General features: G+C 38.7%; 2 protein-coding genes across 2 annotated transcripts in view; one reads left to right on the top strand and one right to left on the bottom strand.

Annotated features, from left to right (window-relative positions):
- LOC134747771 (connectin-like) overlaps nucleotides 1-16,182 on the top strand; it is a 302,894-nt gene that overhangs the window by 31,571 nt on the left and 255,141 nt on the right. The window lies entirely within an intron of this gene.
- Nucleotides 9,953-13,945, bottom strand: LOC134747922 (uncharacterized). Its single transcript, XM_063682599.1, has 3 exons — nucleotides 13,273-13,945; nucleotides 12,376-12,534; nucleotides 9,953-11,802 (listed from the first exon to the last, which is right to left on the bottom strand). Exons 1-3 carry the CDS (start codon nucleotides 13,943-13,945, stop codon nucleotides 9,953-9,955), a joined length of 2,682 nt encoding a protein of 893 aa, XP_063538669.1.

A 16,182-nucleotide genomic window follows, 5' to 3' on the forward strand; every position in this document is an offset into this window, starting at 1 on the left:
AATGGTGCAACTGGGCTAGTCTGTTTAGTAGACATATTCTATATTTTGTTAATTTTGTTAAACATAATCTAACAACTCTATAATTGCAAAAAACATGCTCTTGTCACTGTTAGTGTGTCTCCATCTATTTAGTTATACATTTTTAGGGTTCCGTACCCAAAGGGTAAAAACGGGACCCTATTACTAAGACTCCGCTGTCCGTCTGTCCGTCTGTCACCAGGCTGTATTGACTGTTGAAATTTTCATAGCCGATGTATTTGTGTTGGCGCTATAACAACAAATACTAAAAACAGAATAATATAAATATTTAAATGGGGCTCCCATACAACAAACGTGATTTTTTTGCTGTTTCTTTCCGTAATGGTACGGAACCCTTCGTGCGCGAGTCCGACTCGCACTTGGCCGGTTTTTATTTTTTATGTACTTAGTCGTTTTGAGTCTATCCGGTCAATTCGAACAAGGTGATAATTACAATAGATACGAGAACAATATTATACGAGATCTAATCGATACGTTATAGTTTAGTTCTCAACTAGTTATCTTTTGCAGTTCGATTCGAGAAACCAATTGTTATTTCACGCTACAATTATTGTGAAGTTTTGGGATATCCATTAGATATCCATTGGATAGGAGGATGGGAGATCGTTCAAGAGGACATTCGGAATAGCCGAAAAATCTAATTTGACATGACTTTCTTAAATATCTCGTTATCGTTTCTGTTTCATATCTAGTTGATATCTAGATCATTGTTCGAATTGGCCCGTTAATTTTATACTGACCGTAGACTGTGCCAAAATAAATGTTAGTTAAAATAATTAATGGTAGTACTTGACATTATTCACCCAACAGTTAGATACGTACTTTTATGTTTAAATCCGGGCTTTCCATCCGAAAATTTTGGGCTAACTCGATTTCACAAAACACCATTATGCTTTTTCAATGCGAATAAATCCTTTAAATTCAATTGTCAGCTAAGCCTACATGGCTAACTAAAATCCATTTTATCATGTTGCAGTCCGACTTGTTGAAGGGGTATTCTCTTTGTAATTGCTTTTGTTTTTTTAATTTACATTACCAGACACAGATATAATATGTTACGTAAATGTTTATACCAAGATTCAGGTAAAATAACCAAGTTGTTTTATAATGAGAGCGTAACTGATTGTGTAGGAGCAGCTTTATTAAAGTACCTATAATATTGGAAATAAAATTACATCACACTTATAGTATGAATTATCTCAGATGATGTTTTCGAGCCCGGGCCCTAATCTGTTAAACAAGTGTTGTTTCCTTTATGTAGTGGTTACACTGCTTACTGCTCCGACATAAGTAACGGGAACAAGCCCGTTTAAAAAGGAAATTTACCATTCTATTTATATGGTTCAAATTCATGAAACAGCCCATTCGGAGATAACACGTTTTGTTATCTCCAAAGAAAATACCACCCTGATTGTTCTCTGTATGAGCTGTCACATAAATTTGAACCTTAATACTATCAAGATATTTTATTTTTAATGAAATTGTTGCTTTGGCACGTGCTGAAGACCGCTCTTAAAAGAAACAGGATTTTGTTTAACAGATTAGGGCCCGAGCCCGAAAAAATCATCTGAGATAATTCATACTATATTTATCTATATAAGTATGTATATCGTCTTTCTAGTATTAGTTGTACAAGCTTTGCTTTGTATGGTTTATTTCACTTAGAAAACAGCATGCTTAAATAAAAATAAACCCATTAGCAATAAGGCTTATTTTGCTTCAACCACTCGCCGGACACGGCGTGTCTGCGGGCATAGAGCCCCGAGAACGGACCACCTGTCCATTTGCGTTAATGCAATTCGGTTAATTCTTTCAGACAAGGCTATTGATAGGACATAAAAACTCACTTTGTTACGAGTAGCGATTTAATTTAGGGCTTTGGTAGTGGGAAAAAAGGCTTGCATTTTTAAACAAACAACGCCAATGTACAATTTACGTATCGATGCCATGCATACTGTAAAAATACGTTTTGATAATACTAAAAGAAAGTATATCCAATGTAGGGAAGTGCCAATGTACTTTACGATACTATTATCTATATACCAATAGTACGTTTGCAAGCGAATATAAAAAGGATGTACTTTTTTGATACACAGTCTTAATTCTGTTATTAATGAAATAATTTTAAAGTGTAATATCTAATGAAATAAAACTATGAAAACGGATTATATCGCGTATATTGAATTTATAATACATCCCACACACATAACGTCGTCGTCGTCGTACATTTATAACGTCGGGATGTATTATAAATTCAATATACACGATATAATCCGTTTTCATAGTTTTATTTCATGAGTAACTATCGCGGTAACCGAAGACAATATTATGTAATATCTAATTTAACTTTTTTTTTATACCACGTCGGTGGCAATCAAGCATACGGCCCGCCTAATGGTAAGCAGTTACCGTAGCCTGGACGCCTGTAACACCGGAGACTTTTAAGTACTAACATTATTTTTAAGAATATACTAACGAAAATAAGATTATTGTTATCTTTATTTAATAAATAAATTGAAATTGAAATTAAATTTAACACTGATTTAAATACAACACAACAAAACAGTCACTTAAAACGGTATCTTTAAATATTCACATACGAAATATTTACGTAAAATACTATTAATTATTATACGTTAAATGCCAAAATTGTGTCTAGAATCGTCAATAATATATACATATTAAAAGCATGTTAGCCATGTAACGCACACATGCATAATTCTAAAACTTCATTCAAAAAACCTCTCGACAGGCAATTACCTAGTCCAATAAATATTTTTTTTATCTAATGATATTATATTAATTGTTATTTAATAATATTTCATATCTAAGGCATACCTTTATACTCAAAAATAATCTGAGTCTAAAGTCATAAAAATGTACCTGTAGCCTTACAAAACGGAGCCCTGGTCACCTGAATGAAAAAAGATATCATCGGCAAACGGCGAAATTGTCCGTGAACAAAGATTTCGCCAAAGCGTCTGTTCCCCACTTCCGTTTCCTTCAGGAAATTCCCGTATTGTTACCGGGATAGGGAAGGGATTTTAGAATTTCCCAGTCACTTTTTGGGATTTATTGTTCGCGGGAATAATCATTTTCTTTTGAGAGTGTTTATGAAGTGAAAATTAAGGCGCGAGTTTTTATTTTGCATATCCTTTTTTAGGAGGATTTAGGAGGGGTAATGTTTTCTTGCAATTAAGAGGGTTCTTATGATGTAATTATGATTACAGTTTTGTTTGCTTCTTGCTTGAAATATCCCTAATAAAGTCTACGTACCTGCTGTTATAAAAATTGAATTCTAATGTAAAATTATTTTAATGCAAATTATGTCTTCCTCTTCTAATTTCTATACTACATTGATGCCATTTCCTTTTTATAGAAGAGTGATTTGAAATAGTTATTTACGATATAAGTGCAGAAAGTAGGAAATTCGCAACGAGTGGTGATAAATTAAAACATGACCGACGGGAGTGTTTTAAATCGACAAGAGTTGCGAATTACCTATTCGCACGTGTATTGTACAACGTTACGGTTTACAGTACATATGGCCCTTTCAATATTCGACATAGGCGCGGAAAGTGCTTATTCCCGCACTAGTGCAGGAAATTAGCACCATATGTACTGTAAAACAACTTTTTTACGAAACCGTATTTCATTTACATCACATGTGTAAGAGTAAGTATTAACAATCACGCAAAAAGCGTTACTTTTGCTAAACTAATATTTTAGAAAATCTTATATACTTAAGGCCGTTCCATCGGTTTGCCGCTGTCTTTGTCACATTTCGCAAGAAAGAACGGGAAAGAACATACGCGCCAAGTGTCAATTTTGATCGAATTTTGTCGGTTTTTATTTATTTTAAAAACGTTACCTTACAATATCGAAATTCTAAAGCTATGAAATTACTATTTACGTTAAGATTGTTTTTTCTTCTTTTTTTGTTTATAGTATCACATAATAAATAACCGAGTAAAGTAGGATTAAAAGTCCGAGTTAGAGGTTACTTTGGGAATTAATTGTATCGAGCGAAGTGTCATAATTCGTGTATCGGAAGCTATGTTGTTAAAGATAATATAGTCAAGAACTACATATATTTTTTCCACGTCTACGAATATCAACGCCTCTTAGAAAAACATGATCATATAAGGAGATTTTTCGCCTTCTGGCTCAGGGAACCGCCTTAACTAAAATCGCTAAGGGATTAAACATGAAAGGTGAATTTTTATATTTACTTTTATATTCGTACTCATCCACAGGACGACTGCCTAAAATTAGTCTATATGTAGAAGAAATTCTGTCTGTCCCAACACTTAACTGTTTTTAAGAAAAATAACATCAGTGTCAGTATTGATTCAATTTTGCAGAAAGCAAATATTAGAAAACTTGCTTGAAAACTAAGTTCTCCTAATGACAAAATCCATCTCTTATTTCCTTTTGATATATCCTGCCTAGCTAGGCTCAAGTAGGGAAGTAACATTCTTCATTAAATAGAATATAAAAGTAGAGAGGAGTCAGGACATATTCCTTTTCTTTAATTTCGCTAAGCGGCAAGGTAGGCAGGCGGTTCCGTTTAAAAGCAAAACCCCGACAAATTGATTAAAATTATCGACCTTTCTGACTTCACGGATCCTCTCTATATGCTAATCATTTCACCTCAGAATTGATTCGATAAAGTTAATATTTCCATACATTAGCCTCTATAAAATCAATTATCTCCTTCGCTTCGAGGAAAACGTTTTTTTCCAATCAAACGCTCTCTTCTATAAATAGATTGTCCCCTGCGTAACAAAAGGGCATAAGACACAAAAGAATTACAGCTCATTAAATATTTTGTGTTTAAGATACTAAAGGAACAATTGGTTTCTTGAGCAATTTTGTTAACAAAGTTTAATTTGGAACAGAACTTAAAATCTAGCGGTAACGGTGTTTACCTTGTAAGGTTGTGCTGAGGGTCAAAATAGCATAAGTCAATTATTTTGTTTGACATGTAAATGTATTTCCTCAAAGATGAAATGAAATATTGATATTATTATGTTCTTCATATTAGGCTGGGAAGTATCACGTCACGGGAGCGGCTAGACGAGAGGTATTATATGAAATTTCATACAAAGTTGAAGGCCTAGGCCGCAAAGTGGTTCTTTTTTAATTTAATTATATTATATATAAATTTAATTATATATAAATGAAAAATAATAATAATTTTGTTTAGTGTTGAAAGTAAGCAATTTTTAACTATTGTTGTTGTAATTACTCAATTTATGTTTTATAACGATGCAATTGGGAATGGGATTTATATGAGCATATTAGTTTTAGGTAACAATTTATCGTGTTTTTCGCTTTCCGTGACTATATTTGAATGATGTATTTTAATATTGCAAAATATAAAAAAATACAGCAGATTCTACAGATTCAATGGTTGGCCTTCACTTAGTAGTGACTAGTGTCAACCACACAATAAATCTACAAAAAAAAAACAATTTTAATACAAAAGCATTATCAAACATGTTGAAAGTGGCTATAGTAGCATACCAAACTACCAAACCATCATTCATACCATCATCATTCATTCATCATCATTCATTCGGTAGTCATTACCAAAATTAAATGGAGCTGGGCGGGACATGTTGCCAGACAGAGTGATGGCAGGTGGGCAAAAATGTTAACCGAATGGTGGCCGCTTTCAGACGAAAGGAGTGCCTGGCGTCCGTTGGCTCGTTGGGTGGACGATATTCGGAAGACTGCGGGTCACTTCTGGATGAGATTGGCTTAGGACCGGGATAAGTGGCGTACTCGAAGAGAGGCTTATGCTCAGCAGTGGGCAATAAAAGGCTGATATGATGATGATGATGATAGTAGTAGTATAGTAGTAACCCCGTCAGTTAGATTAAGCGGTAGGTAGTTTTTAATCCAAATCGTTCTAAGTGCACAGTTCTCGAGCACCCTTAATCTTAGTCCAGTCCCGATTGTAAGACTCACTTAAGGCCGAGGCTCCCCACTGCAAAAAGTAGGCTTAAGAGGAATCTCGTTCAATAAGATCTTTATAAAAATTCAAAGCGGAATTTTTAGAACCTCACTTGAAAGTCGTTTGCGCGCTCTTTGTCTGAATTTAGGGAAAAAATGTTTTTTAGAAAGGAAGTTGTAAGTGTCGTAAAGACTTGTGTAACTATTAGGAGAGCTAAGCCGATTGAGAACATGGAGTGGGAATTAAATGTTTTTTTAGTTAGAATTGATGGCAATCAGTTTCAGGAAATTCTTTTCATTTTGAAGAACGTACAGAATACGGTCGAGATGAAACATTTACCCAAAGTAAATTTAAGTAATATGGAGGTAAATCTTGGCTTGAAAAGTAATCCTCATTTAGAATTAATTCATTCTAAAGAGTGTGTTTTCATTGCTCTAGTGTGCATGCCGTCGTATATAGAGCTCGTTTTTATGATTAATTAATATATAATCCCACATATAAACCTACAAATTTATATGTAAATGCAAGCACCGTGTATATATATTATTTCCCATCAGAAAACGTACTTTAATACCTATAATTTTAGTATATGGTATGTCCTTAAACTACGTCTAAAAGAGAGGTATGGGCACTGTGAATGTCATCTCGCTTTGCGTAGTAGGGCACAGCACAGCGGATGTCATCAGATCTAGAGCAGAGCCCAACTAGTGGGGAAGCACCTCCACCTTACAGAAAACCGCCAAGCCAAATTATATCCCTACTCATAGACTCATAGACCCTCCCTACTCATAGTGTAAGGCTGCTGGAGCTCAACGAGGGTGCGAAGTATTAGGGTCGGCCACGCGCATGTAACACCTCTGGAGTTGCAGGCGTCCATAGGCTACGGTTACCATCAGGCAGGCCGTATGCTTGTTTCCCACCGACGTAATATAAAAAATAGGTACCTAATTTTTATAAAGATCTTATTGAACGAGATTCCTCTTAAGCCTACGTTTTGCAGTGGGGAGCCTCGGTAGGTATATTCCGTCTATATCACATTAACTAGATACAAATAAAGATTTCTTCGAAACTCACTGTCCTTTTACCTAAAAATTCCAAATTATCCGAATTTTACGTTTTTATCAAATCCGAAATGGACTGCAATCCCATCGGGCCCTTTTGCAAATCAAATATTTAACCTAGTTTCAAAATGACAAACCTGTCCTTAATTTCCTTACGAATAACCCTCGAATTTCGGTTATAAAGCACCCCACGGGACCGACACGGGACGTTGAAGGATCGAATAATGTGCTTACGATTTAACGCATCATCGCCAGCTACGTCATTGATCCCGTGCGAATTGTTGCTGGAATGGTTAGAAATTTTGAAAAACTAACTGACACATACTACGGAAAGCGTTTGAATATCTATATGTGCGCACATCATGTCTGTATACGCATTCATGTAAGTGTAAGCTCCTAGCAGTCAGCTGAAAATATTTTGGGTAACCATAGTAAAATACTTGTTCCGTATTTTTATTATGTACGATAAATACTACGTATTTCTTTCATCATCATCATCATCATGTCAGCCGATAGACGTCCACTGCTGGACATAGGCCTCCCCCAAGGCTCGCCACTCAGACCGATCCTGTGCCGCTCGCATCCACCGAATTCCCGCGACCTTCACCAGGTTGTCGCTCCATCTCGTATCGTCGTATTTCTTTAATTATTTATAAATCGGTTAATACTTAATCGAACATATAAGTACTTATTCTTTACTTCGCCGATATTAAAAGTAAATGATAAACATGCGAAGTACTTAAACAAAACTAAAGCTTAATCCGCTTAATTAAGAATTGAACATGTACCTATTCCGAAGAAAATTGCCTGTATACAAAGTTTGCGTTGTACTGTTTGTATTTATAAAGTTTCTTGGAACTCCGGTGTATACCGTGTGTCTATTCAGAAATGTCTGAGGTACTCCGGAATGAAGATGATAATCTTGTTAAGTAACTCTGAAATATCTAGACTTCAGGCACAATTATAAGCTTAAACATTACTAAATGCTATGCAGAGCGTTTATCCCACATTGCTTCAGGGATAATTCACAAAGGATCGGAGTAAATCCGGTCCTGGCAATTTCCATTCGGGCTGATTTTATTACAGTCTCATTCGTGAATTATGCCACGGTAGAATTATCCTGGGACCATATTCGGAAACCAACATTCAATAGGTAGCATTTTTTGTAGCCTACATTGTGTCCCACTGGTATATTAAACATATCCATAACGGGTCACTCACGTATTTTAAGACGAAAAACGCTCGACATGTTTCACTCCGTACCGAGGAGCCCGCGCCCGCAGTCTGCGCCGGTCCGGAGTGAAACATGTCGAGCGTTTTTCGACTTAATATACGTGAGCGACCCGTTATTAATATGTTTAATATATGTCTGTGTCTCACGGAAGTTTTGTTATTAAAATTGTCCCACTGTTGATGGGCAAAGGCCCTTCCTGTCTTCCGACACTCTTCAAGGCTTTGTCCATGCTCTCGCCAGTTGCCACAAAATGAGTCCAGGTCGACTGGCCATCTCTTTTTTGGTATGCCTCGTTAAAGCTCCTCGTTATGGAGCGAAACATGTTGAACAATTCTCGGCTTAATAACGTCAGTTACCCGTTTAAACATATGAAACTGAATCGCTACAATTGGCTTCTGGGCTACAATTTTAAGGCGATTGCTTTCTTAAAATATATCCTGCTTGCATGTGTACTTATATATACGCCTATGTGTTGAAAAGTACGGAGCCCAAACTTTTAGAATGTATCGAAGTGCCAAGATGAGGATAACGCAGTGAGAGTAACGAGAGAGCGCTGTGCATTTCGCTGACACTTATTTTTAAAGTTCTAATAAGCAGTATAATACTTTTGACATAATTTTGATTGGTCAAATTTAACGCGCAATCGAGAATGTAGCCGTATTACATTTTCGGGTACCACCCGGTGATAATGAATTCACTGTCTGTAGCCGACGATTGCAGCCACAGGTGGAGAGGAGCTAAATAAGAACACTAGGGATACTTTTTGAGGTAAGTGTTAGAGCGCATGGACATGCGTGTATCGCTCGGCGGCGTATCGGAAACTGACCATGATTGGTCGATAGCCGAGGCTCGTTGCACACATATGCATGCTCTCGCGCACACTTTATTCACACATACATAGAATAGAAAACAACAGGGGTAAGTAAGGTGTACCTACATTATTTTTATAATATTAAACTAGAATCTAGAATGTATATTAATTACCAAGTTTTATGTTTCAGGTTATTCATTTCAGGTCCAGTTCATTGCGTCGTCTACATTCTCGGCCCCATTGTCCGTCAAGGACAATCATCATCATCTGTGGGGGGCAACGCTAAACGCGCCACTGGTCTGGTAAGCGTTCTGAATCATCTAGTACCTATTGGCGTTAACTTGCGTAATCGGCTGCTTGGTTCGATTGCCTTATTATTTTTCAGTGCATAAATCTCTTCTGGAAACGATTTCATCTGTGAGTAACGCAATAATTCAGTTTCAGCGCGTTGCATCGTGTCGGCATCAATCTGCGCATTACCAGGTCTTCTGCACCTCGTAATAAACAATAAAACGTTTGCCATACATCTCCATAGTCTGGTCCACGAAGAGAATTTATTGAAATCAGGAACAACAGGTAAGTCTTCATACTTTATCTCACAAAGCGTGTTTACTTGTAACAGCTGATCTTTGTTTATCTTTTGTTTTGCAGTGTCATACTTTGGCCAGGTGTCCCGCGGCGAGTGCAGGAATTCAGGGCCACGGAGCCAGTCGCTGTCGCTATTCAACTCGTAGGTATTTAATTTTGTGGCTTTGTCAGCTATATTCAAGTCGGTAGGTATATAATTCCATTCACAGGATTGAGATAATTCATCAATTTCGCCAAGTTTATTAGCGACATAAACTTTATAGTCGCGCGTATCGTTTTTTATTTGATGCAAAATACCGAGTGCAGGCGGTCAACCTGTGTTCGCGCGCTATTGTGTCGGCGAGTCTGCAGGCGATAACGGCTGATTCCATCTCAAGTTTAGGTATAGTTATGTATTTCTTCACGGGGGTCGAACGACACTTACTCGCGATGAATGAAACTTGTACTTCATTGATGTTACATATTTTACGCCAATAAGCGACGGCAGCGTATGCGGTAGGAGCTGCATCGCAAAAAATGTGAAGTTCGAGTTCTATAGTCGTCTCATTCTGGCGCAAGGTGTTGCAGTGAGCGTTATTAGTATTATCGCGCTCGCTCGTAGCTTGTTCGCCGTGAAAATAAAATCTCGGAATGCGCAAATCTTTCAATGTTTGTAATTCCGTTATCCAGTTGCGAAATACTGTATATTCATTCGTAGGAATCTCATCGTCCCATTTAGTATCCGTTCTCCAGATATTTCGTAGCATTATTTTTGCTTTGACAGTAAATGGTGCAAGAAAGCCAAAAATGTCAAATATTGACATATAGATGCGCAGGAGTTCCCGCTTCGTGGGTTTTCTTTGCAGGTTAATTATCTCCGTCGGAATGCGTTTAAGTGATAAATCGAAGCCGAATGTGTCGCTGGTCGGGTACCATAGTAACCCGAGCGTTCTTTCAGGTAAGTCGTCGCATCCGGTTTTGAACCTTATTGCCTTATCACTTAAGGTTTCTTTTGGCGTGCATTCTAAGACTTCTGGTTTGTTAGATATCCAATTTCTTATTTCGAAACCACCTTGTTTGTGAATTTCGGAAACTTCTTTTATCATCTTGATAGCCAACTGCTCATTGTCCACACTCTCGATGTAGTCATCCATATAATGTGATTTCAGGATGGCCTCGACGGCTTGAGGCATTTCGTTTTGGAATCGCATTGCATTTTTATTTTTAATATGTTGTGCGATGAATGGCGAACAATTGGTTCCAAATAACAATGACGTCATAACGTAGGTTTTTAGTTCGCTGTTTACGTTTTCGCGCCATAAAAATCGTAATGCGTGCTGATCTTCTCTCGTTATCTTGATGCGAAGGAAGAATTCTTTTATATCGCCCATAATTGCAATTGGTTTTTCTCGAAAGCGTAGCATGATGCCCAGTAAAGACTGAAGTAGGTCAGGGCCCTGGAGTAGGTAGTCGTTCAGGGAGCGACCGGCAGTGGTGGCTGAAGCGTCATGCACAAGTCTCAATTTTTTCTTGTTTTTGTTATCCACTCCGAAATGGGCTAAATAAAATACGCGCTCATATGGCGCTAACAATTCGTCGTCGGATAACAATCGGGCGTAATTGTTTTCAAGTAAATGATTAATAGGCTCCGTATACCTAGAGGCGTATCCTTCATCTGACAGCATTCTTCTTTCCACAGCGAGAAGTCTCTTATAGGCATTTGGGTAAGAGTCAGGCAGTTTAGCATCATTTTTCCATGGTAAACAAACTTCATAACTCCCGTTGATTACTTTTGCAGAGTTATCAATGATGTTGACGGCACGAATGTCGTCCTTATTTACGCGTGGCTTAGAGTTCACTCCTATTGATTCGAGCGCAAACGATCGGCGAACCAGTTCATGAAGTTGTTTATCTGCGCTGTCGCTAAGTACATCGCTTGACCATTGTGGCGATGAGTGTGTGTCTGCGTCTGTGCATGTGTGGGTCTCCCGCCGCGCGGTAAGTACGTCCGCGGGGGTGGCGATGGAGGACGGAGTGCATGCGTTGCAGATTTCGGCGGCCGGCTTAGGGCGCTCATACAGCACGGTTGTCAAGGCGTGATCGGCGGTCAAAGGTCGGCCGAGTGCAGCTGCAGGTAAGTGAGGTAAGGTTCCATGTAAACACCAACCGAGTTTTGTTAATGTGGCACAAGGTTCAAAATCGCCCCGATAAACAGTCTTTAACGGCATTATTAAATGGTAATAATCCTGTCCGATTAATAACTTCGGTTCCATATTACAGCGGGGTAAAACACTTGTTAGGTCGCGTAAATAATCGTAAGAGTCTAAGTTCACGTTAGATAGGTCCAATGTTGGTAAGTCTAGCTCACTCATTTTTCGCGCACGTAAATCGTACATTTCACCATTTGAGTTCGAGATTTTAAAGTTCACAGTTTCAATTTTACACTCGAATTTAGATTTCCATGCACATTTCATACTTATTGTCTTTGGCTGACCTTGAAGGTTGACACAGTTAGCAAGATCAGCTGATATCAAACTCACTGCGGCCCCATCGTCTAAAAGGGCGTATGTAGCAATAGTGCCGTTAGGTCCATGAAGGTTCACTCGTACAGACTTTAGGTAAACACTATCACTAGGTTCCACGAAAGTATTGGTTACGATTGCGGTCGTGGGATTATTGTTGGCAGATTCATCTGTCTCACTTAATGTTGGCGTATTGTTTAGGTCTTCGTTGTTGCTGCTATTGCGGGGCGCTGCGCTGTCTGCGTTAGGTTTATACGGCCAGTGAAGGAGGCGGTGGTGGGGCAGCCCGCAGCTGTCGATATCGCACGATGCGGCCGGGCAGGTTTCTTTCCCGTGGCCTAGCAACAGGCATTTATGACATATTCTGTTTATTTTAACAAAGCGCCATTTATCCCTGCGTAGCGCGCGTTTAAATTTATTGCAATTAGTCAGCGGATGATAAGACACTTTACAAAACTTGCACTTCGCGTTTGTATCATTATCGGTATTTAAAATGGGGTGAGCCTGAAATTTTCGGTCTTCCATCTTTTTTGGAAACTTATGTTCATTTTGAGAATGGATATGAGTTACACCAGCGGCGGCGATCTTCGTAGCTTCTTTGTGCAGGAACTCAGAAAATAACTGCAATTTAGCTTTATTTGTATCGCTATGTTCGTATATATAGTCTGCCCACTTGTTGATAAGCGCACTGGGACACTTTGATATAACTGTGCTTAGTAACTCAGGACTTCGAAGATGATCGGTCTGTTTAATAGACTCGGCAGCTGCCACGTAATTCTTTACTCTGACGGCGAAGTTCACCAACTCGATATGATACGCTTGCGGTAAAGGTTGCAATTTCTTAAATTGTGTTAAGATTTTATTTATGATTAGGTCGGGTCTTCCGAATCGTAGCTCTAGTGCTTCTAGGATGGCGCGTGGTGAGGTATCGGTCGTAAATAAAGATGAGACAGTTTCTTTAGCTTCACCACGTAGGCATTTCTCTAATCTCGCGATATTTTCGGTATCACTATAATTGCATAACTTCGTGGATTGTTCGTATGATTTTTTAAATTGTATCCACTCGAGCGATTCACCAGAAAATAACGGTAAGTCCTTAGACGTGGCTAATCGAGATAAAAGGCGAGTATTAGCACTTTGAGTTGTAGTAGCTAGTTTTTCCATTGCTTGTGCTAGGTTTTGAAGTGAGCTCGGTCCGGGGTTCGATTCCTGCCAAGGGGTCGCGAGAACGCGTTCGTCTTGATCGTCTTGGCGACTTTTCTCGAGCCACTGTTCCACTTTTTGAGATGTTTCGGACAAAATAGATCGTTGTTCTCCACTGCAACGGGACTTCTGAGAATATTCCTCGTCCAGCTTAGCGAGTGCAGCGTCTAGCTTTTTATCTATTAACTCCTTCTCGATCCTAGCTTTAGCTTCGGCGGCCTCTAACTCTAATTGTTTTCTTTTTGCTTGTAGTGAAGACGTCGAAGTTTTATTCGAAGAGTTGGATCGGTGATATCCATGTTCGGTTTCAGTTTTGATGCTACCCTCTTTTGCGGTGGGCTTAACCTGCAAACTGAGCGCCTTCGCGTTGAACTGGCTTGCGTGATCCATAATTTCGTCTTCTTTGGAGTTCCGTGGGCACGATTTATGCGAATGCACTTCACTCTGAGTATCCGTGGCATGTTTCAACTTTTCTCTTTCGAGAGCACCCCGCGTTTTAACTGTAGTGTGCGGAGGCGTGTGGAACATTCCTTTGCGTCCTGTCATCTGTGCTCCTCAGGATCCGGTTCGAAGGACCATGTGTAGCCGACGATTGCAGCCACAGGTGGAGAGGAGCTAAATAAGAACACTAGGGATACTTTTTGAGGTAAGTGTTAGAGCGCATGGACATGCGTGTATCGCTCGGCGGCGTATCGGAAACTGACCATGATTGGTCGATAGCCGAGGCTCGTTGCACACATATGCATGCTCTCGCGCACACTTTATTCACACATACATAGAATAGAAAACAACAGGGGTAAGTAAGGTGTACCTACATTATTTTTATAATATTAAACTAGAATCTAGAATGTATATTAATTACCAAGTTTTATGTTTCAGGTTATTCATTTCAGGTCCAGTTCATTGCGTCGTCTACACTGTCTGTTAAACGATGACATGTCGTATCGATACAATGTACACTATAGTGTAGTTAGTAGTGTGTGTAGTAAAGTGTGGAGTTTATTTTTATTTTCTTTATTGGGGAAAAAAACAGATACAGACCAATAAGATTTACAGACAAAGTTAAAACAGTACATATAGCCTACATCCTAAGACAATTCCCACTAGGAGGTTCGACAGTAGTTTTAGGATAGCATTGTGATCGGAACTAAATACACAGACATACACTATATACTTAAACTTAACAATAACGACATTTAACACTTCTAAAGTACATAAGCACAAGCATAGGTTTATCATAAAAATAAATTATGGCTAATGAACACTACAAGATATACAAAAGAAACAAAATTACACAATATAAATAGGCTTAAAATTAAAGTTGTAATATCGAGCTGACTTTGTGCTTAAATTCAACTCGAGTATTATTAAATATGTCAACCGAGACTAGGCGTTTATTGTAGTTATTACATATCCTACGCAGCGGAGCTCGCACCCCAGCGTTAGTGGCAGCTATCGGGACCGCGAATAGGGACAGATTTCGTGTCCTGTAGTTAGGAGCTCGGAAACTAATAGCCTCAAGTAGCTCCGGACAGTTGTACTGACCTGTACATATGTTGTATAATATGGTGGCGTCTTTGGCGTGGCGTCTGCTCGCCAGGGTCTTCAACTTGTATGTGTCGAGTAGTTTGTCATATGACATTGTTGTACGTTCGAGTCTGTAGTGGAGGGCTCTAAGGAAACGCTTCTGTACCGCCTCTACAACATTTATATAGACGGCGTAATGTGGGTTCCATACCTCTGATGCATACTCGAGGTAAGGGCGCACAAGAGCGTTATAAAGTAACATATATGACGAACATTTTCTTAAAGGTTTAGCTGATCTGAGAACAAATCCTAACATTTGAAAAGCCTTTGCCGTTATTCTGTACACATGTTGGTCAAACGTTAACTTCTCGTCGAATGTCACCCCAAGATCTTTTACTTGTGATACTCTTTGGACCGTTTCCCCTCCTATGTTGTATCTAGAGACTATTTTATTTTTATTTTTTGTGAAAGTCATTTGGACGCACTTATCATAGGCCAAGTATAGTTTATTGTCTAGGCAATAATTATGGAACCGATCTAAGTCATCCTGAATGAGAGTGCAGTCATGCTGGTTTCTTACTGTTTTATATATTTTCAGGTCGTCTGCGAACATAGCAAAATTACAATTCAAAAAACAGTTTCCAATGTCGTTAATAAATAAAGAGTACAGAAGCGGTCCCAAAATTGACCCCTGAATTACCCCAGACGCTACGTGGGATGCTTGCGATTCATAACCATTGATAACGATTTTTTGGGTACGATTGTCTAGGTAGGAAGCAAACCATCTCAGTAGATTACCTTTGATGCCATTAAAAGCTAATTTACGCAATAGTAGCAGGTGATCCACTTTATCGAAGGCTTTTCGGAAGTCCGTATATACCACATCTACCTGAGCGCGCTTGTCCATGGAAGAAAACAAATAGTTAAAGTACACAAGCAGATTTGTAGTTGTAGACTTATTCTTCATAAAGCCGTGCTGTTGTGGTATTATATTATTTCTGACAAGCGGAAATATTATATCGTGTATAAGCGACTCAAGCAGTTTCGATATACATGATTGTATTGATATCGGTCGATAATTATTGACCTGGGCTTTGGACCCAGATTTATGTATGGGAGTTACGAGAGATATCTTCCAATATTCGGGGTAAGTACCCTCTCGGAGACATTTATTAAATAATATTTTAAGTGGGGTTACTATTGCCGGTGCAGTATGTTTCAAGAATTGCGGGCTAATTTTATCCGGGCCAGGCCCT

The sequence above is a fragment of the Cydia strobilella genome, chromosome 15 (assembly GCF_947568885.1).
Source record: "Cydia strobilella chromosome 15, ilCydStro3.1, whole genome shotgun sequence".
Classification (NCBI taxonomy): Eukaryota; Metazoa; Arthropoda; class Insecta; order Lepidoptera; family Tortricidae; genus Cydia; species Cydia strobilella.